Source organism: Xenopus tropicalis, chromosome 1, assembly GCF_000004195.4.
Source record: "Xenopus tropicalis strain Nigerian chromosome 1, UCB_Xtro_10.0, whole genome shotgun sequence".
Classification (NCBI taxonomy): domain Eukaryota; kingdom Metazoa; phylum Chordata; class Amphibia; order Anura; family Pipidae; genus Xenopus; species Xenopus tropicalis.
Genome location: NC_030677.2, coordinates 88,414,321 through 88,435,610, shown reverse-complemented (window position 1 = coordinate 88,435,610; position 21,290 = coordinate 88,414,321). Strand labels below are relative to the sequence as shown.

Below are 21,290 nucleotides of genomic sequence, written 5' to 3'. Positions count from 1 at the left end.
CATACCCAAGGCGGTGTCTCCGTTTCACCTGGCTCGAAAGGTGATTATTTCCATGATTCCAGATGGTCCAGATACTTCGACAAAGCTCCAGAAACTGGACAGAATGCTAAAGCATTATTTACCAGTTACTCAGCCTTTGAGAAAGACTGAAAGACTATTTGTCATTCCGGCAGGTCCTTGCAGAGGGGAATCTCCAGCAAAATCCACCATCGCTAGATGGATTGTAATCCTAATACAAAAAGCCTATAGTCTCCAGGGCAAGCAAGCGCCAGCAGGGTTTAAAGTTCACTCAACAAGGGCTGTAGCCACCTCCTGGGCGGTGGAGGCAGATGTTCCGGAGTCAGTGATATATAATACTGCAGCATGGTCGTATGTGCGCACTTTCTTTAAGTTCTACCATTTAAATGTGAAGAAATCTTCTCAACTTGATTTTGCTTCTGCAGTTTTGCGGTCTGTTTCTGTTGATTACATTTATTGTCCCCTCCCTCTTTGGTCTTATTGCTTAGGTATATCCCATAGTATTGCTGACATGAAGTGGCCAGGAAATTTTGTTTCATACTTACCGTAAATTTCTTTTCCTGGCCACTCTTCATGTCAGCGAACTCCCCCCTCGCTGGACAGGTTGGTGAAGGGGTTGTGGTCTATTCATTGATTTAGTGGGGGAGGGACAGAGCTAACCGTGGTATGAGGGCGGGGTAAATTCCCTATAGTATTGCTGACATGAAGAGTGGCCAGGAAAATAAATTTACGGTAAGTATGAAAGGAAATTTCCTGTTTTGTCACAGAAGAAAAACATGATATTTTCACAATTTATTATGCAACAGAAACACAATAAATCCACTATACACCAGCCTTTTGAGAGCATGTAAAAGTCAATGGCAAATGTCCCTTTTACAATAGAAAGATCTTTCCTTGTGTGATGGTTCTTTGATGCTGGCTTTTGTGTGACAATACAAAAAAGTTGTGGTTTTCATGTGACAATTCGAAAAAGTTGCTGTTTTCACGTGACAAACGGAAAAATTGGTGTTTTTTAACGCTTTTTCAATTTGAATCTTTTGATAAATGACTGACACTCTTGGAAATGTGTTTAGTCATGGTTTAAAAAAAAATGAAATCCAAATGTACCTGCAAACTATACATAAGAATGATCTAATGAATTCAAATAAACCTACCGTATATACTCGAGTATAAGCCGATCCAAATATAAGCCGAGATACCTAATTTTACCTAAGAAAACTGGAAAAACTTATTGTCTCGAGTATAAGCCTAGGGTGGGAAATGCAGCAGCTATTGCTCAGTTTCAATAATCAAAATAAATACCAATACAATTACATTAAATGAGGCATCAGTGGGGTATGTGTTTTTAAATATTTATTTCAAAGAAAACAGAAATTTAGCTCTGCAAGTGGAGAAGAGGGTCAACAAAAACAATATGGTATTAACAATGATACCTCAAGAGTACTACCCCCTTAGCTCAATCAGCAACTAAGCTAAAACACAAAGAGTTAAAATCATTCAAAACTATATATAGATTATATAGAATATAAAGTGCAATGTCTAGTGCAGAATGGGACAGGTGAGGATGGTAGATGAAGATAAATTTGTGAGTGGGCCAGGGCACTGGAAGGTCTGGTTGCGGGGGGCCTAATTTGCACACAAAGGACAGAGGGTGCTAGTCTGGAGGGACCCATGGCACCCGACTCGAGTATAAGCCGAGGGTGACTTTTTCAGCACATTTTGGGTGCTGAAAAACTAAGCTTAAAACCCAAGTATATACAGTAATTGTTCCTCATACTCTCTGGGATGGAGTAGTGATATTTAAAAATCTTGTCACTTAAATAAGCCTCAAGGACACTGTCACAGTGTTTATAATAGTTATTAAACAGAAAAGACAGAAAAGCAATGAAAATTGTTTATTGACAGGTCACACTACCTGAGTTGAACAGTGGATGACAGTACAGGTTAGTCATTCATGTACATACATTAAAAAATATTTTCTCTCCAACAATGAGCATTTTGCTTGATTTTGGCACTTTCAGATTTATCACACTGTGATATGATTACCAAACCAAAATTTGACATTGACAGGCCCTGGGAAAGATGCAAAATATTAAAGGGAAGGTATCTACATAAACTGTAGAACCCTGATTAAAATGAGGAATCTGCCATTTCAGAGTGATGCATTTGAAAATATATTTCAGTTTAAAAAATGCATAAGTGAATTGCAATATCCCTACCTTACTTTATAATATTTGAATGAATCATCTCCTAAAAATAGCAGAACATACTGTCATCAGTAATCAGCTTGCAGAACGTCTTCCACCCCCCCCCCCCCCGATAATAATTGGCATACTTTGCTTAATACTTTGGTATAAAACCGTAACTTTGCAAGCTTTAAATAAACAAGCGTAGTGTTGTAAATATCCAATTTAGAGTTTCTCTGAACAATAGTTTTTTTTTTTTTTTTTTTTAGAAATTAAACATTTTCTTCGATGACCTGGAAACTTTAACGTAGATATGGGGGGCTTACCTATCTATATGTCATTATAAACTATGAGTACATACATAATCTTATATTGAGAGGTAAAAAATATGTTTTTGGCCTGGAGCGTCTTCTACCTGAGGTTTAAAGCTTTTGCTCACCATTCAACTGCCTGGGATAAGACAATTCTTCTTAATAAAAAAAAAAAAGTATTTTGTTGTGTTGTGTCACCCTTGCAAGAGGTAATTTTATGAGGATGACAAAATGCTTCCTGTGACCATTACCCTTAGATCTTTCAAACCCATCAGCTCTATATAGGCCAGGCTTGTGGTCATATTCACTGCTCATATTTCACACAGACCAAATGTAAATGGGTCAAATTAAGCAAAATAATTCCAAATCCTCATGTGAGTTAAGCAAAAAATAAGGACCAACTGCAAAGTTAATACTACATCATCACTGACTTTAGTCACTATGAATATAGAATCAGGCTCCTGCTTATATTTGCTTGTGTAAAAATTTGATGTGATAAGAAAGTTAGAAATTTCACAAAAACAAACCACAAATGCCCACTTATTAAGTGGAGTTTCAGGAGATAGGACTGTATAATACTTAGATGCATACAACATAAAGTTGTCCAAAAAGATCTTTCATTTTGCCCAGTTGCTGACATGGAAATGTTAAACCGTGTACCTTTATAAAATAGCAATATGCTAAGTAATTATATATAAGTTAAATGTAATTTAAACCAAATAAAGTACAACAAACAAGTAATGAAACAGAACCTATATACAGTCATATGAAAAAAGTTTGGGAACCCCTCTCAGCCAGCATAATAATTTACTCCACAAAAAAAGATAACAGTGGTATGTCTTTCATTTCTCAGGTACATCTGAGAACTGGGGTGTTTTCTAAACAAATTTTTTTAGTGAAGCTGCATTTAGTTGTATGAAATTAAATCAAATGTGAAATACTGGCTGTGCAAAAATGTGGGTACCCTTGGGTAATTTAGCTAATTTGAATGCATGTAACTGCTCAATACTGATTACTAGCAACACCAAATTGGTTAGATTAGCTTGTTAAGCCTTGAACTTCATAGGCAGGTGTGTCCAATCATGAGGAAATGTATTTAAGGTGGCCAATTACAAGTTGTGCTTCTGTTTGACTCTCTTCAAAGCAACTCCTTAAAGCAGCTCCCAAGAGATCTGAAAACAAACATTGTTCAGTATCATGGGGAAGGCTACAAAAAAAAGCTATCTCAGAGGTTTAAACTGTCAGTTTCAACTGTAAGGAATATAATGTAATCAGGAAATGGAAGGCCACAGGCATAGTTGCTGTAAAACCCAGAAAACACAGGTCTGGCAGACCAAGAAAAATACAGAAGCGGCAGATGCGGTTACAGACAACCCAAAGATCACCTCCAAAGACCTGCAAGATCATCTTGCCGCACATGGTGTACCTGTACATTGTTCTACAATTCAGCGCAATTTGCACAAAGAACATCTGTATGGCAGGGTGATGAGAAAGAAGCCCTTTCTGCACTCACACCACAAACAGTCGCTTGTTGAATGCAAAAGCTCATTTAGACAAGCCACTGTCATTTTGGAACAAAGTGCTTTGGACTGATGAGACAAAAATTGAGTTATTTGGTCATAACAAAAAACATGGCAGAAGAAAAACACTTGCATTACAAAAAAACACCTGCTACCTACTGTCAAATTTGGTGGAAGTTACATCATGCTGTGGGGCTAGTTCAGGGACTGGAGCCCTTGTTAAAGTTGAGGGTTGGATAAATTCAACCCAATATCAACAAATTCTTCAGGATAATGTTCAAGCATTAGTCACAAAGTTGAAGTTACACAGGGGTTGGATATTATAACAAGACAATGACCCTAAACACAGTTCAAAATCTACAAAGGCATTTATCCCAGAGGGAGAAGTACAATATTCTGGAATGGCCGTCACAGTCCCCCGACTTGAATGTCATTGAAAATCTATGGGATGATTTGAAGCAGGCTGTCCATGCTCAGCAGCCATCAAATTTAACTGAACTGGAGTGATTTATATGGACGAATGGTCATAAATACAGCCATCCAGAATCTCATCCAAGGTTATATGAGGCGTCTAGAGGCTGTTACATTTGCAAAAGGAGGCTCAACTAAGTACTGATTTAATATCTGTTGGGATGCCCAAATTTATGCACCTGTCTAATTTTGTTATGATGCATATTTTCTGTTAATCCAATACACTTTTTATCACTGCTGAAATACTATTGTTTCCATGAGGCATGTTATATATTAAAAGGAAGTTGCTACTTTGAAAGCTCAGCCAATGATAAACAGAACTCCAAAGAATTAAGAGGGGTTCCCAAACTTTTTCATATGACTATATGTTGTACCTGACTGCAGCCTTATATTTGGAACTGGGCACTCCAGTGGATGTAAATACATTTACCATTTCAATAATGTTCTGTCGATTGTCTGCCACCATTAGGGTTGCCACCTAACCAATATTTGCTTTATTTGTTAGCAATATGGCAGCTCTGGTGTATGCAAAATGCAAAGAAATAAAGGTTTTGGAACAATCAAGTCATGCTAAGCAAAAGTACACTTTTAACATACCAGGTATTAAACAGGTAAATATTCTACAAGCCTGCCTACTATGCATGCCTGTTCCATATATTACTCCCCAGTAAAAGATTTTAGGCATTACCTAAAAAAAAGAAAAAAAAAAGAAAAAAAAAATCATCTTCCAGTTGAATGCTGGAATTGCAAGTCCAGTAATAAAACAATAGTCTTTTCTATTCACAGGAAATAATTGTACTTGGACTTATAGTTGGACCATGTCTACTTTGAAACAGCACCACAATAAGGAACCCCACTGTTACACTGTTAAAGTTCTAGAGACACAAACAGTTGTATTAGGTCAGTAGAGAAAAGAAATGCACCCAACACACAACCACATATAACCCACAGGAACAAAAAGAAAATGTTGCAAGGCAGATCTTTCAAGATGTGTATGCTGCTTTCCTGACACTCATCTGGCCGTTATAGGGGAAAAGTGAAGGGCTGATAACAGGCTGGTTATGAAAAGAAGCTAGAGAAAAGAGAGAGAAAGAATAATGAAGAAAGAGCATTATGGTTAATACAAACATGTTCCTTATTGGACTGTTAAATGTCTGCACAAGAGAGACACAAGTAAGCATTAATATGCTATAAATACATGCAAATAAAATGCTACATACATCCTTAAGTATGATCTTTTTTTATATATTCGATGGTTTGTATCAGTTTTGCAGATTTTGATATGAACAGCCACAAACAATGCAAGATTTCATGATATCTTACCTTCAGGACAAGGTGACCCATCAGCAATACTATACCTAAAAAAACGAGCAGGTCACCGGGACCAGTAAAACTAAAAATATGCAATCTGTACAGGGAAGAGGTCACCCATAACAGCATGGTTACCATACAGCTATAATGAAATCAAATGGAAAAGATTTGTACTGATTACATATTTAACTGAATCCTACAGAACAACACATCCAGTATTCTACGTGGCAAATTTATCAAAGGTTAAATTCTCCACAGTTTATCAGAGAAAAGTTTCAGAGCCCTCTATTCACTTGTATATGACTTTTAGAGGCACATTTATTAAAAAGATGGTAACAAAGGGAACTCTAATTTTAGCCTTTACTAAATGGCCCCTCCCCATGACAGATTATACAGTCATGGCCAAAATTGTTGGCACCCCAGAAATTTTTCCCGAAAATCAAGTATTTCTCACAGAAAAGTATTGCAGTAACAAATGTTTTACTATACACGTTTATTCCCTTTATGTGTATTGGAACAGAACAAAAAAGGGAGGGAAAAAAAGCAAATTGGACATAATGTCACACAAAACTCCAAAAATGGGATGGACAAAATTATTGGCACCCGTAAATTAATATTGCACAGCCTTTGGAAAAAATAACTGAAATCAGTCGCTTCCTATAACCATCAATAAACCTCTTACCCCTCTCAACGAATTTTGGACCACTCTTCCTTTGCAAACTGCTCCAGGTCTCTCCAGCGCTTTGTTGCCATCCATTTCTGGGTGCTTTTTGACGTATGTTTGGGGTCATTGTCCTGCTGGAAGACCCAAGATCTCGGACGCAAACCCAGCTTTCTGACACTGGGCTCTACAGTGCGACCCAAAATCCTTTGGTAATCCTTAGATTTCATGATGCCTTGCACACATTCAAGGCACCCAGTGACAGAGGCAGCAAAACAACCCCAAAACATCATTGAACCTCCCCCATATTTCACTGTAGGTACTGTGTTCTTTTCTTTGTAGGCCTCATTCCGTTTTCAATCCTAAAAATAATACTAAGTAGCTCAGTTTTTAGGGTAACAGGAGGGGGAATATATGTATACAAGCCTCAGTATAAATAATCCCCAGGCTATCTTTCAAAGCTAAATGCAAATGAAGTGATAACAAGCTCACCCCGTAAATTATGTGGTCCGGGTGTGTATACCCCGGACCCTCCACCTCCAACACACGACTTTAAAAAAGTCCTGGCAATGTTATTAGGAAATACACTCACCAAAGACAAGTGGTGGTCCAGGTGCAGCGCCCTGAACCCGTAGCTTGAGGTATTAAGCGAACATCAGTTTGAAGAGAAATGGCACGCACTCCTTGGTCCACTAAAACTTGTCTTTATTGTAGAGATCTTTAAAACAAAAAGGTCCTGACGTGTTTCGTATACAAAAGATACGTAGTCATAGGCACACATTTCAAATGAACACAAACAGCTATTTAAAATGCAAAAGGGGAAATGACATCAAAATTCCAATCATTTTAATGTCATTTCCCCTTTTGCATTTTAAATAGCTGTTTGTGTTCATTTGAAATTTGTGCCTATGACTACGTATCTTTTGTATACAAAATGCGTCAGGACCTTTTTGTTTTAAAGATCTCACACACAGACACACAATGCAAAGACTAAGTGAACGTCTCTCCTTTTTATCTGCTTTCAGGTGTGATTTTTATGTTGCCCACAACTGTTACTTGCCCCAGGTGAGTTTAAAGGAGCATCACATCTTTGAAGCAATCTTATTTATCCACAATTTTGATAGGGTGCCAATAATTTTGTCCAGCCCATTTTTGAAGTTTTGTTTGACATTATGTCCAATTTGCTTTTTTTCCTCCCTTTTTTTTTCTGTTCCAATACACACAAAGGGAATAAACATGTGGATAGCAAAACATGTGTTACTGCAATACTTTTCTGTGAGAAATACTTGATTTTCTGGAAAAATTTCTGGGGTGCCAACAATTTTGGCCATGACTGTATATGTTTTGTGGGTGTGGATCTAACAGAGATTAATAATATTTTTCAGTAAGGGTGTTCAGCACCAGAAAGATTTTCATAGTTGGTTTGACAAGAACATTCACACCTATGGTATAATTTATTTTTTATGGGTGGGGGATACCATCCAGTTCAGTCAGTTATTTCAGTCTGTGGTCATGTAGTAGTATTTCCTTCTAATTTAAAAATAGGGTGTAACAAAAAATATAATGTCACAAAATAACTTTGTGCATTGTGTGCAACAGAGGATTAGTCAGTATAAGGCTTCAGTGTGCCTCACAGTGAGTTTTCAATTGTAAATGTATTACAAAATGGCAAATGCTAAAATTCTTTTTTTTTTTTTTTTTTAAGTTTAAAAGATAACCTTTGGGGTTTTAGTGTATAAACAAGGAGCAACCCCCACCCATATTCATTATGTTATAATCAATGTTTCCAGTATACAGCAATAACATAATCTGTAAAAACAGTACTTGAAGCATGTCATAGCATTCATCAATTTAAAGAAAAGAGCTAAACATAACCATTTCCCTTGCTTTGTGACAATGTTGCACGAATGGAGAACATTAGAGGAGCATTCTGGCACATAGAGAAATATAAAGAAACAAAGAGTTTCCATCAACTTTCACATGTATTGGAATAAGCCAGTAAAAAACAAACAGAAAAAAGATATATCTGCGTAAACCAAAAATATTTATTTTACTTAAACAATAAAAATGAGCTCTTAGCACATTGCGCTGGATATATGACAATTTATCACCACTGATCCTAAAACGTGACTATAGTTTTGTCCTTTGTCTTAGGACTTCATGAGTACCCAGAAACCATGTCTTGTGACTAAGACAAAAAATTCAGTATGATCTGTTGGGAGCTTTCGCACTAGGAAATATAGACCACAGATTTAAAGAGAAACAAATTTGGGAACATTTTCTGTGGGTCTAATCACTACATCAACCAATCAACGGGTAGCAATTACTACGTAACTGTATTAAAACAGAATAATTATTGATTGTTATGTGTTACTGCACTTGGGCAAAAATTACATCATTATAATTAAATATTGGGGTTACTGTTCTCTTCCTACCTGGAATGAAGATCAAAGCTCTTACACGTTTTGCAGTCTTGCAATATTAATTGTCACAGGTCACTGCTATGCTTCCTGGGGGTTTAAAGCCCTGCTTAGAAAAAATCCTGTTGTCTGCCACTACCTTCATATAACCTGAGCCCTCCTTTTCATCTTCCAATCATCTCATTCATTCCAACCACAAAAAATTCTCTGAAATTCCCTGCCCCTGTTAAAGGATACACCCCCAGCAACCTTCTGTTTCAACTCTTTGCCAGTCAAGTAGTTACTGTTTTATGATCAAAATTTCTTTGCTAAAGAGGATATAAACCTTCCATAGCAATCCACTCCAATTTTTAAGCCTAGTTGAACTTAGTTCAAGGGTTAAAAGCATACTGGTAGCTGAAAATAAAATACCTGTATATTAATGGCTCTGTTTCCTTTTCTTGTTTGGCAGCTACTTCCCCAGTGCATTAGCATGTGCATTGCACTCCACAGCCATCTCTTGCCTTGCTACCCCTGTGCATGATCAATCTGCACTAGGGAGGAATTAAGATGGCCACTGTTATCTACACAATAGGAGAGGAGCTTAAAATTTAGTGGTTCAGTTGGGGGAATATATCCCTAAAATTTCATAGGGCTGCCTTTTTTCTCCCCTAAAGAATAAGTAAACCTTTTTTTTTATATAAGTACAATTACTCTAAACAGCCTCCAGAATTATCTACCTTTGTCCCAGCATTCTCTCTGACCTGGTTCCTCAGTTAGAAGTTGATCATTTTTCTTTGCTTCCTTGTGCAGAGTGAAGCCCTGTCCTCACTTCTTGTTCAGGTCTCTCATCAAAACAAAAAACCCTGCTAAAGCACAGACTGGTTCCTGCTGCCTCCAGGCATGCCCAGAAGGCTCCCCAGGTCAACTACAGGTAGTTGAATTGAACAGAGAACTGAACAGGAAGTGGGGGCGGGGTTTCACTCTGCACAAGGAAGCAAAGAAAAACTATCAACTTGCACTTTTGTTATGCAATGAAAATGTTTCCAGACATTTTGTTGCCTGTCAGCATAGCCTAATTTCTTGAGTGTGTCTCTGCCCTAAAAGCAAACTAGTGAAATTACTACAAGCCCCCCTCAAAATTTTGTTTACTCAGTACATGAAGCAAAAATTGGCTCTCTCTGAAGGGGGGAGGGGGACCAATTTGAAGAATAAGCAAAATAAAAAATAAACTCTGCATGATTTTGACTAGAATGTTTAAAAACAAACACAAAGAAATAAACACACACAGCTTAATTTGGGGTAAATGTATATTTTTTCTGATTGCAGGAAATATTTTACCTCCTCTGTCCTAACAAACAAAAAAATAAGGTGTATATTTTTATATTTTAACACAAAATGCTTTGATACCAGATTAAAAAAAAATTAAACACATTGCGTAACAAGTTCCTACCATATGCATACCTCATATAATACTGCATAAACACTAAATGGAAACAAAACAAGAGAGAACATATACTGGATAAGGATATTTTTAAATGCATTGTTATTTATTCCCCTTAAGCTAAAATTTAAGGGAAATGGTATATAAAAATACAAAGTATCACATACATTATTCCTACTGATGTTCACAGCTTGTTGTTGAAGCTATTTAAGAAAAGCATACCAGCTGACATAAACCCAACCGAAATATATCACAGACAGAAGAAAATTGACAGATCTTGGTAATGAAGAAATGCAACGACCCGTAATTTACATTTGCTACTGGTAAAAGGCACAAACCATTAAGAGGATAGTGTAAGGTGTGTTAAAGTTTCTGGCAAAACAATAATCAGGGAGTGGAAAGCCTATTAAGGAGTGCAAGCTAGTTGCATAACATGCTGTGATCTTTGGCAATTACAAGTGAACACATTTCCACACTTTTCCTATATGCAGCTGGTTATGTTTTTTTGCATGTACAAAAAAAGCTCAGTGCAAATTGTTGTTTAATATAAAAAAAAAAAAAAAAGCAGGATGTATGAATGATAAGCCATACAAAGTTGTAGTGTAGCGTAAACTGAACTATATTAAAGCTGTATTTTAAATGTATTAAGGATGCTCTGTACTCTTCACTTCCTGTTTGAATTGCAACCAGTTCTAAACATGTATGCATCTGCCTTTCTGCAAAGGCATGTAAGCCAGGATATACTGTCAATGTTCCTTCACCTAGGAGACACACATACATTAGCTATTGCTTTCCTATGAGCAGAACAAACTCTCTAACTAAATGAGGAGAAGCACAAGAGATGCTCAAGAAATATGAATGATAAAATACAATTTGCGTACCAGAGGTTGCAGTACTAAATTGCAGACAATGGGCAGTATTAAAAGGACAATATATGGACCAGTTTGAAAGAAATAAAATACACTTAAGCGATTTTGTTGTGCAGTTAGACAAGTGTTGTCATGTATTAGGGGCTGCGAGTGTTTTTTGATAATCCTTTGAGGCAATATCAAAACATCTAGTATGGTATCAACTAGATTAATAAAAGTCAGACAGGATACACTATTCTATTGTACACCACTGTTGAATATGCCGGTGCTTTATAAATGCCTTATAAACAATAGAAAACCTTGTGCAAAATAACCAATTACAATAAATTCTCTGCATACTGAATACAACAGTGAAAAATTTTAAATAAGGAAGTATAATGGCTACCTTAACTGAAGAAGAGTTCAGGCAGTTTTTAATAGTAAAGATTGCAAACTGTAATTTATCATTACCATTTCTTCAAGTTTTCAAGTATTGGCAGAATTAAATTTGTAATTGCCAGCAATAAGGAACTTAGCAAATACAAAAATCAGGGACTTATTATACTTACATGCAGAGGAGGGAAAGCACATCCAATTAGGATTGAAACTGAGCCATTTATTCTGTGCACAGCCAAGGATTACTGTGGAAAAATATAGATACAGAAAGAAAGGCATAGAGATGCTGCACAACAAGCTAAACATGGCCCAGGGATAGCTCCCCAACATTACTATGAGAACTACATTTCCCCCACTGAAAAACTTGTGTATACTGACACATACTTTTGACAAGGTACCTAGAAGGCAAATATACAGAGAACATATGGGTCATGTTCAGCAAGCACGTTCTTTATGTATACTGGGCGAGCAGCTCCTCAAGCCAAACATGGAGCAATATGACAGACAATTCAAATGCTTTTGTGCCACACATGGGTTTGCTACTAGTCTGTCTGCTGATAGCCTCCTTCTGTGTAAACTTGGGGTCACTGACTGACTAAATGATGCACCCTTTTAAAACCTCTTTGCAATCTGATTTAACCAGTGGGCCATATTACCAGATCATTACACTCTGGCCATCCACTTTTAGGACAAATCACATGAGATAGCCACAATTGGACCACAACAGTGTTGGCCCATATGAGGCTGCCAGAAGTAAAAGATCAGTTATTCAGGAGAAGCCAAATAAAATAACTAAAAATATGACAATCTTTTATAGTACAGAAAAAAAAGCATCTCCTCCAAAGTTAAAATCCTAGAGATATAATAGCACGATCATTACAGCACTGCAAAGTCAAGGACCTTACCGAATATGAATTTGCACAGTTAGTTTTAGATAAAAAGCAACATAACACAGAATAAGAACAGTCAGTGCAAGACTTTAACAACAGCATAATGAGTGATTACGTGCAACCCATGGTAAGGAAACTGGTTTCTCCAAGTGGTGTTAGCCTCACCAACTTTTTTTTTTAATTCAATCTTTGCCTGTGAACAGGACCTGCATATATTTGAATATACACTTTTATTGTACACAAGTAGCTGCCTGACTATATGCCCCTCTACCCAGAGCCATGTTTGAGCAGTGAAAAGAATAGGAAGTAATGGGTTGTCATTCTGCCTTTTAAAGCAAAATCAAGCAAGGAAAGATGCGTTTAGGATGCACTCAGGCTGACTTGCTTCCGAGAGGTGGGCAGCTGCAGGCAGTGTGGGGTATGTGGGGACTGTTTCTGGCAAGCATAAGAAGAGGATAAACAAGAGAGGCTACCTAGCTATGAGCAGAGGGGAAGCAGGACAGCATCAGGAGAGAAAGAAATCCAGAGGTCAAAAGGAAAACACAGGCCGCCACTTCTTGGAATGTATCAGAAAAGGCAAGGTGCTGTCCAGGAATGAACGGCATAGAAAAAGAATACAAAACACAGTTAAGTCAGTTTTCTTACCATGTATGCTAGAAATATGAATGCTCGGGATGTTAATGTCAGGAGATAACATTTAATAAATCAAATTGCAGTTGGGGTTCCTTACACACCAATTCCTGCTATTAGAAGTCATGTATAAAAAAATACTGTTTCAACATGACATTTATTCAAAGTAATTATTTAATTGGTTAGATTAAACTTGCAATTACCTCTAAAAGCTAAAATCCACAGAGCTTCGATTACAAATTATTAATTAAAACCCAAGAGAAAAAGAGTAAACCTAAACGCCCGTGAACTGTCCAACAACAACTGGCAATAAGAAGTACTTGTTATTTGACCAATTCACAAATTATCACAATACTGGTATAAAAGTTAATAACAGATAATTAATCCCTATTGGTACCACGCCACTTCACTCCTGACCGCAATTGTTACAAATCTAAAACAAAAAGAGAGAGGGAAGGGAGAGCACATGAATAGTAATTCCAATCACTGAACTTCTATTCTAATCCCAGATGTCGTTAGACTTCCTTATGATTAATGCACGCAGGGTGTATAAAATCGATCAACTTCCCCTTATGGATGGTAACTCACAAGAAAAGGTATGCGTATCAACAATCCACTGGATTCTTCTCACTTGTAAAAACAATATTTAAAACAGAGTATTACCCTTTATTCAATTAAAATGCAAGAGTAAGTGCCTACTTACAAAAGATACCATTGTTCACTGTATGACAATACATGAAAGGTCCGGACTCTCCCATATGTATGTGTGTTAGATGCTAGACTACAGCCGTTTCTTCTGTTGGTACTAATTCTCACCCACACTACTTCCAACGTGTTTCACAGGTCCTCTGGACCACTTCCTCAGGGGGTGTGATTTTCCTTTATGAGTTCAACTTTTAAAAGTCTCTATCTCCGCCTACCTTATTCCTCGACTCCAACTCCCATGACTCCCAATAAGTAAAGTAAAAGTAAAGTAAAAGTAAAATCGCCGGATTGCCATTACCACAGCACTGTAATAATTTATCAATTGAAAATTTCCTTGCTTAATCCATTATAAAAAGTGCCAGTGCTAAAAAAAAAAAAAAAAAAAAAATTAATTTACTTAAATCAGTTATATAACATGCCAGTGCGCCAACAGAAATAAACGATTACCAATTAAAAAATCTTTGTGGGATTTGTTCAGTTAAAAATTGAGAAAAGTGAAATTAGCTGCTACTACTAGTAGCAGCTACTTGTTGTGGCTAATAAAATTGACAATGCTGATCATTTACTGATAATTGCCTCTATGTCTGTTTTAGCAGAGGCAATTCTCAGTATTGTCTATGGCAGGGTATTTTTTGGAGTTTAGTAGCCATGAAAAAGTAGCTGCTACTAGTAAGCTCTGTTTGGCTTCACCGGCTAGAATGTAAATCATCGGTAGGATGGCATACGCGTCGCTGCGATGTCCCAAAATTGCCCAAAGTTTGCTCTCAAGACAACTTTGGGCGACTTCAGGACATCGTATCGATTTACATTCTAGCTGGTGGGATGGCATTGCGGGGAGATTACTTTTCTCCCTCTTGTGGGGTCCCAGGAATCAGACAGCCAAATGATGAGATATGAGTTTTTTTTGGACTTCTCCACTCTATTTTATTAAATACCTCACACTTCTGGGTTGGCAGAAGGGTTTTGCATTATTCAACATACCAATATTTTCACATAGGGGCACATTTACTAACCCACGAACGGGCCGAATGCGTCCGATTGCGTTTTTTTCGCAACAATCGATATTTTGCGATTTTTTCGGAAATTATCGCAACTTTTTCGTTACCAATACGATTTTTGCGAAAAAACGCGAGTTTTTCGTAGCCATTCCGAAAGTTGCGCAAAATCTGGCGATTTTTTCGTAGAGTTAAAACTTGCGCGAAACGTCGCGCCTTTTAAGTTTTAACGCTACGAAAAAGGCGCGACTTTTCGCGCAAGTTTTAACGCTACGAAAAAATCGCCAGATTTTGCGCAACTTTCGGAATGACTACGAAAAACTCGCGTTTTTTCGCGCAAGTCGTAATGGCTACGAAAAACTCGTAAAGGCGCCGAAAAAAATCGCAAAAAATACGAAAAAGTCGCAAAATGTTCGTTTTCCAATCGGAATTTTTCCAATTCGGATTCGAATTCGTGTCTTAGTAAATCAGCCCCTTAGTGTCTGAATATTGTGCATTTTCAAGTCAATGTAAAATTCACAGGGACCAGTATTGTGATAATTGCGAATTTGTCAAGTAACAAGTACTTCTTATGGCAGTTGTTGTTGTACAATTCACAGGGTTTAAGTTTAGTCTTTTTCTCTTGGGTTTTAATTTACATAGTAACACGTAACACTTATATAACTAGGTGATTATGTGTTGCTTTAAAAGCCAGTTGCCTTGCCAAACCACACCTCTTTAAACAAGCATTAGTGAAGGCTGCAAGAAAAAGGAATCCACATACAAATACATTGGGCATAATTAACTTGGACTGTGTATTATCTAGCAAACATTTGGGTCATTTTGTGTACTGATTTTAGTTGGACATGAACTAAATAAAGCTTGTTGTATTGTGCATAAGTGATACAATGGGGGGAAGGGGTGTGCATACACTACTTGATATCCAACAGCATTTTTGAATGAAAGTAGAAGTTACAATGTATTCAAGTAGGCCCATATACCCTTGATGAGGCATGGCAAAACTGCCTACCAAGAAATATAATTATGTTAAATATATTGAGAAAATTATTATTATCATCAATACCAACATTAAAGGACAAGGAAAAGCTAAGTCACTTGGGGGTGCAAAAATGTTAGGCACCCCCAAGTGACTTTAATCGCTTACCTTGTACCCCGGGCTGGTGCCCCTGTTAGGAGAAAATAGCACCAGCCAGGGGTACCTGTAGCGAGCGCTTCCTCCTTCCTGCTTTGTTTTGCCGGCAAATTCCCGGGACCGGCGCATGCGCATTAGAGTGAAAAGCCAACTTATCTGTTAAAGTTTGGCTTTTTCACTCTACTGCACATGTGCGCGCGAGCGAAGGAGGAAGCGCTGCCGCTACCCCGGGGTGGTGCTGTCCTCTCCGAATAGGGGCACCAGCCCGGGGTAAAAGGTAGGCGATTTAAGTCACTTGGGAGTGCCTAACATTTTGGCACCCCCAAGTGACTTTTCCTTCTCCTTTAAAGGAACAGTAGCACCAAAAAATGAAAGCATTATAAATTAAGATATATTGTACTATTGCCACTCACTGGTAAAGTTGTGTGTTTGCTTCAGAAAAAACTACTATAGTTTATATAAACAAAGCTGCCATGTAGTCATGGGGGCAACAATTCAAGCTGGAAAATATAGGAAATGGTACAGGTTACATAGCAGATAACAGATAAGCCCTACAGAATAAAATTGTGTTTTACCAGGGTTATCTGCTATGTAATCCAGGGTCCGACTTGGCCACCCGGACAACGGGAATAATCCCGTTGGGCCCTGTCGCCCAGACCCGACCCTTGCCGGCTCTCCCCCGGGTGACCGTTCCTCCCCTGATGCATTAAACTTACGCACGCTCAGGGGAGGATGTTAGGGGGGGGTTGGGGGTGCAGGGGACGCGGCCGGCTGGGGCACCTGCAAGGCCCCTGGCTCTGGAGCCCCGGTGGGCCCTGCACCCCCCAGCCCCTGATGTAATCTGTGCCTTTTGTCCTTTTTCAAGCTTGAATTGGCTGCCTCATGGCTAAACAGCAGCTTTTTTTTTTTTTAATATAAACTATATTAGGGTTTCAGAAGCAAACACACAACTTTTACCAGTGCAGAGCAATAGTACATTTTATTTCAAATATTTTAATTCACTTTTTCATTTCTTAATGTTACAAAAAGTCTGCATGTATGCACACATACACACAAAAATGGAATGTTGTGAGACTGCTCATTATTAAGTTTATCAAGCCCAGTTTTTGTGCAGTACTTTTCCTTCAGATACTAATGTAAATGTCAAGAAGCGACTACAGAAATAGCTGCATTTTTGCCAAGGTCTTTGTTTTAAGAATAGCATATTTAGAAAGCTTGTTATTTAGCCATCATTCTACTGTTTTATTTGCTATGGATAAGCTACTAGCAAACATTGCTTTGATAGTCAGTGGTTCATGTGCATTGGAAAACTATTTCAGTTCTGTTTCGTCTGACCAGCATGAAACATTACCTATTGTACAGATTTCAAATATGATTTGACACTGGCATTTGAGGTAAATAAATCTGACAGGCAAAATATAAGGGTTATAGAAAAAAAAGGCAAACATGATTTATTATTCAAATGCACCCAGTAATCATTTAGCTTTAGCTAATATTTAGTCTAACAAAGAATTTTCTTTTCTGAGCAATGACTTACAATTATATTGCACATGAATAAATTCAGTCTTAACACATGTAGGTCAGTTATCCTTGATATTAGCCAAAAGGAGAATAATACAAAAGGCACAAGTAGCTGCCATTCACAGCAGGCCAGGCTTGGCAACATTCGCTTTCCAGCAACAAGAGTCCATGTGCACGCAGACGCCCCCCCTCGTGCAGCCAAACAGGATGCTTAAAATGGGTGATTAGTGATCTGAGCCTTGGGGAACACAAATGGCAAGGACACATTACTGCAAAAAGCAGGTGAATGCTGGAACATCCTTGGCTTGCCAGACTTTATGTGAAGCTCGCACTGCAAGTTAAAGGGGAAATAAAACACACAAGAAAAAAAAAATAAAAACATACAAAACATTCACATTAGAAATGTAAAAACAACAAAGTAAGGACAAAGAAAAACAGAGCCCCAGCATTCATCTGTGGTACAATGAATGCCCACGCAGAAGTCTCAATTAACAAACACGTAGGGTAGGAAAAATAAATGTATAGTTTTAGGCTAGGGATTATCAAACCTGCTTGCTTCTTAACCAGTTGTTAAGAATAACAGCTCTCATTGTCCCTAGCCAGCTGGCTGGTGATACTGGGAAGTTCTCAACAGATAGATAACTTTAAGTTTGACATCTCTGTTCCAGGGCCTATGTGCCAAGCTCTGTGATATATTAAAGTTTATTCCTGCATTTCAGTTTTATTTTGAAGTGTTATTTTCTTGATTATTAATTCCCATCAAACCTGATGGTAAAAAGTGATGTTGAAATTGTAATGGAAATTACATAAAAGTAAATGCAATCTTTTCCAAATTTTGCTAAAAAAAACATTCCATTAAAAATACTGAGCTAGAGTGGTGAGCAAAGATAAGTTTTTTTGTCTGTACTATACTAGTAGGTTTAAATGAGCAAATGTTAAAAAGGAACATTTAATTTGAAATACTTTTTGATAAAATGAGATGTTCAGACATGCATGGCAGATCTAAATTCATGCTTTATGGACAGTAAAAATATAGGAATCTTTATAGGAATATCTTTATACTGGGCAAAAGAAAAAGCTGATGTACTTCCAACCAGTGGGGGTGCATTAACATGCAGGGTACGCACAAACAGCTGCTATAAGGGATACAGCACCTTAGGAGTGTGGACTGAATATCCTTTTCTATTAAAAATCTATAGCAGTGCTGTGCCAAGGGCCGGAATATCTCTAGCATACATAGTGGGGGGCTGCTAATGGAAGCCAGTTTGACCACTCCTCCTTTTTAAACCACACCCTCTTCAAACCACACCCATCACAATAATGGTAGTGCAGCAAAAACTCAAATGCTTGGTCCTCACTGCGGGGATATCAACCATCATTCATATGTGAAAGAATGATATTATGTGGGGTAGGCAGATTATTAAGACACACCCTTGAATCCATATGCCTCCTCCTCCCCTGTGGATAGCAACACACCTTAGGGACCATTTAATTGCTATTTCCAACTGCTAACAAACTCCCAGAACACCCCCCTGCCAGGGTCACAGGCAGCATAGGGCAGGCAGAGTATGGCAAACACAGGCAACATAGGGCAGGCAGAGTATGGCACACACTGGCAGTACTCTACCTGCCCTATGCTGCCTTTATGTGCCATACTCTGCCTACCCTATGCTGTCTGTGTCAGTACATACAATGACACAATCCTGGCACTGCTCCTACAGTGAGGTGTGAACAGGTGAACAATGTGGGTGATTGCATTGTTCACACCTCAGACTGTAGAGATTAAAAGGTGTGAACAGTACAGTGAATTACATGTTTAAACAATACAGGGGATTACAGCCTGAATCTGAGGAGTGAACCATGTAGGGGGCCAGTTAACCTCAGTACCATTTAAAATTTACATAAAGGTAAGCCATCAAAGCAGCCAGACAGGTGGGGGGCCACACAGAAGGGGGTCGCGGGCCTCCAGTTTTGTCCAACTGGAGGCCCGCACTGTTCTATAATAATCCAGATTTGTTATCTTTGTCTCTGCACAAGATCTGTGGCAGTGATTAAAGGAACAGTAATACCAAAAAAGTAAAGTGTATCAAAGTAATTAATATATTATCTACTATTATTATCTACTATTGCCCTGCACTGGTAAAAGTTGTGTGTTTCCTTCATAAACTCAACTATATATAAACGAGTATTAGAGACTCACTATGCTAGCATAATTTTAGTTTTCTGAACAAGTTTTAAGAATACTTTGGTTATGGGACTTTTAACAAAATAGGAAAGGAATGAAATTGACTAAAGCCACAACTTTACCCTTTAAAGGAGAAGGAAAGGCAAAATCTATTAAGCACACTATTAAATAGTACTACTATTGCTGTGTAAAAACGCTATATTCCTGGCTTGCCTAATGAAAGAATTACAGAGATACACATACTAGAACTTAAATACTTGTTTCAGTGAACGGTGCCGCCATCTTGTCTAGCATGTCTGTATGGGCTGAAAAGCGCAAGCCAGCCAGGATGAGTTATCCAGAAACCCGTTATCCAGAATTACAGAAAGACTGCCATAGACCATTATAAGCAATAGTTCAAATTTTTAAAAAGACTAAAGATATGAAGATCTAAACTACGATAAAATCCCTATATCCGGAAAACCCCAGGTCCCGAGCATTCTGGATAATAAATACCATACCTGTACAGGGTATCAATTTTATGGCTTTTAAGCTGTGCCTTACAAAATAAACATTTACTCTGACAGCACTATGTAAACAACAAATAAAACAGTAAAAATGTAATCTAATAAATTATTTGTAAATATATCTCCACAATACTTCCATACACAGTTCATAGGTATAATGTCATTATCAGGAGGAGAACCACTTAGCATTGACTGATATGGTGCATGGTCATATATACAGCAGACCCTCTACGTTATTATTAATGGTCTTCCAATTTGTGTTTATAAAGAGTTCCTATCTCCTGGTTCAATAAGAAAAGATAAAGTGTTTTCTCTGAGTCCCGTCACGGCAGCACAGGTACTAGTGGGTTAATGCACTCTTCCCTTTAGGAGGCAGGATAGCAGACTGCCCTCCCTCTTCCCTGCATTAGCCCCATCTCCAACAGTTATGGCAAGCACTGATATTAGAGACAGATAGGGTGGGACTCCCTGTGCTGCCGTGACAGGACTCAGAGAAAAGGCTTTATTGGTGAGTAAACAAATCCTCTTTTCTTGGTTGTCCCTAGGCAGCACAGGTACTAGTGGGTTCGTCCCAAAGCAGTTAGAGTGGGTGGGATCAAAAAAGAACGGGAGTAGAGACAGATCAACCTAGGATAACAGAATAACAGAAGTGTGTAGGTGCTCTAACATGGCAACTGAGGGTGAGCGTTATGGCTTCACTGCAGCTTGAAGAACTTTGTGGGCGAAGGCTGCTTCAGAGGAAGAGAACACATGAAACTTGTAAAACTTCGTGAAGGTGTGTATGGAGGACCACTTAGTGGCTTTACATAGCTGTTCGGCAGTTTTGAATGGGATGGGTAGACCCTTGCCCCGGTAGGCTGAAGTGATCAGGCTTTTGATCCAGCGGGCGATGGATGCTTTGGAAGCCTTAGTGCCCTTGTGTTGTGTACCGTAGAGAACGAACAATGAGTCCGACTTGCGGAAGTTCCCTTGTCCTATGAATATAGAACTTTAGTGCCCTCACCACATCTAGGTTGTGGAGAAGTCGTTCTTGTGGTAATGATGGCTTGGGGCAGAGAGAGGGAAGAACAATCTCCTGGTTAAGGTGAAAGGCTGAGGTGACCTTAGGCAGGAATGTGGGGAGGGTTCCGAGTACCACTTTGTCCTCATGGAAAATACAGT

The 21,290-nt window shown here is 38.3% G+C and overlaps 1 protein-coding gene across 5 annotated transcripts in view; it reads right to left on the bottom strand.

The window, feature by feature from the left end:
* Nucleotides 1-1,898: 1,898 nt before the first annotated feature.
* Nucleotides 1,899-21,290, bottom strand: part of septin11 (septin 11) — a 114,726-nt gene continuing 95,334 nt past the window's right edge. For 2 of the 5 annotated variants that reach the window (XM_031897479.1, NM_001142898.1), the window contains 1 exon segment: nucleotides 17,337-17,769. In XM_031897479.1, coding sequence (XP_031753339.1) covers nucleotides 17,754-17,769 — 16 coding nt within the window. In that variant the 3' untranslated portion in view covers nucleotides 17,337-17,753. 5 annotated transcript variants of the gene reach the window in all.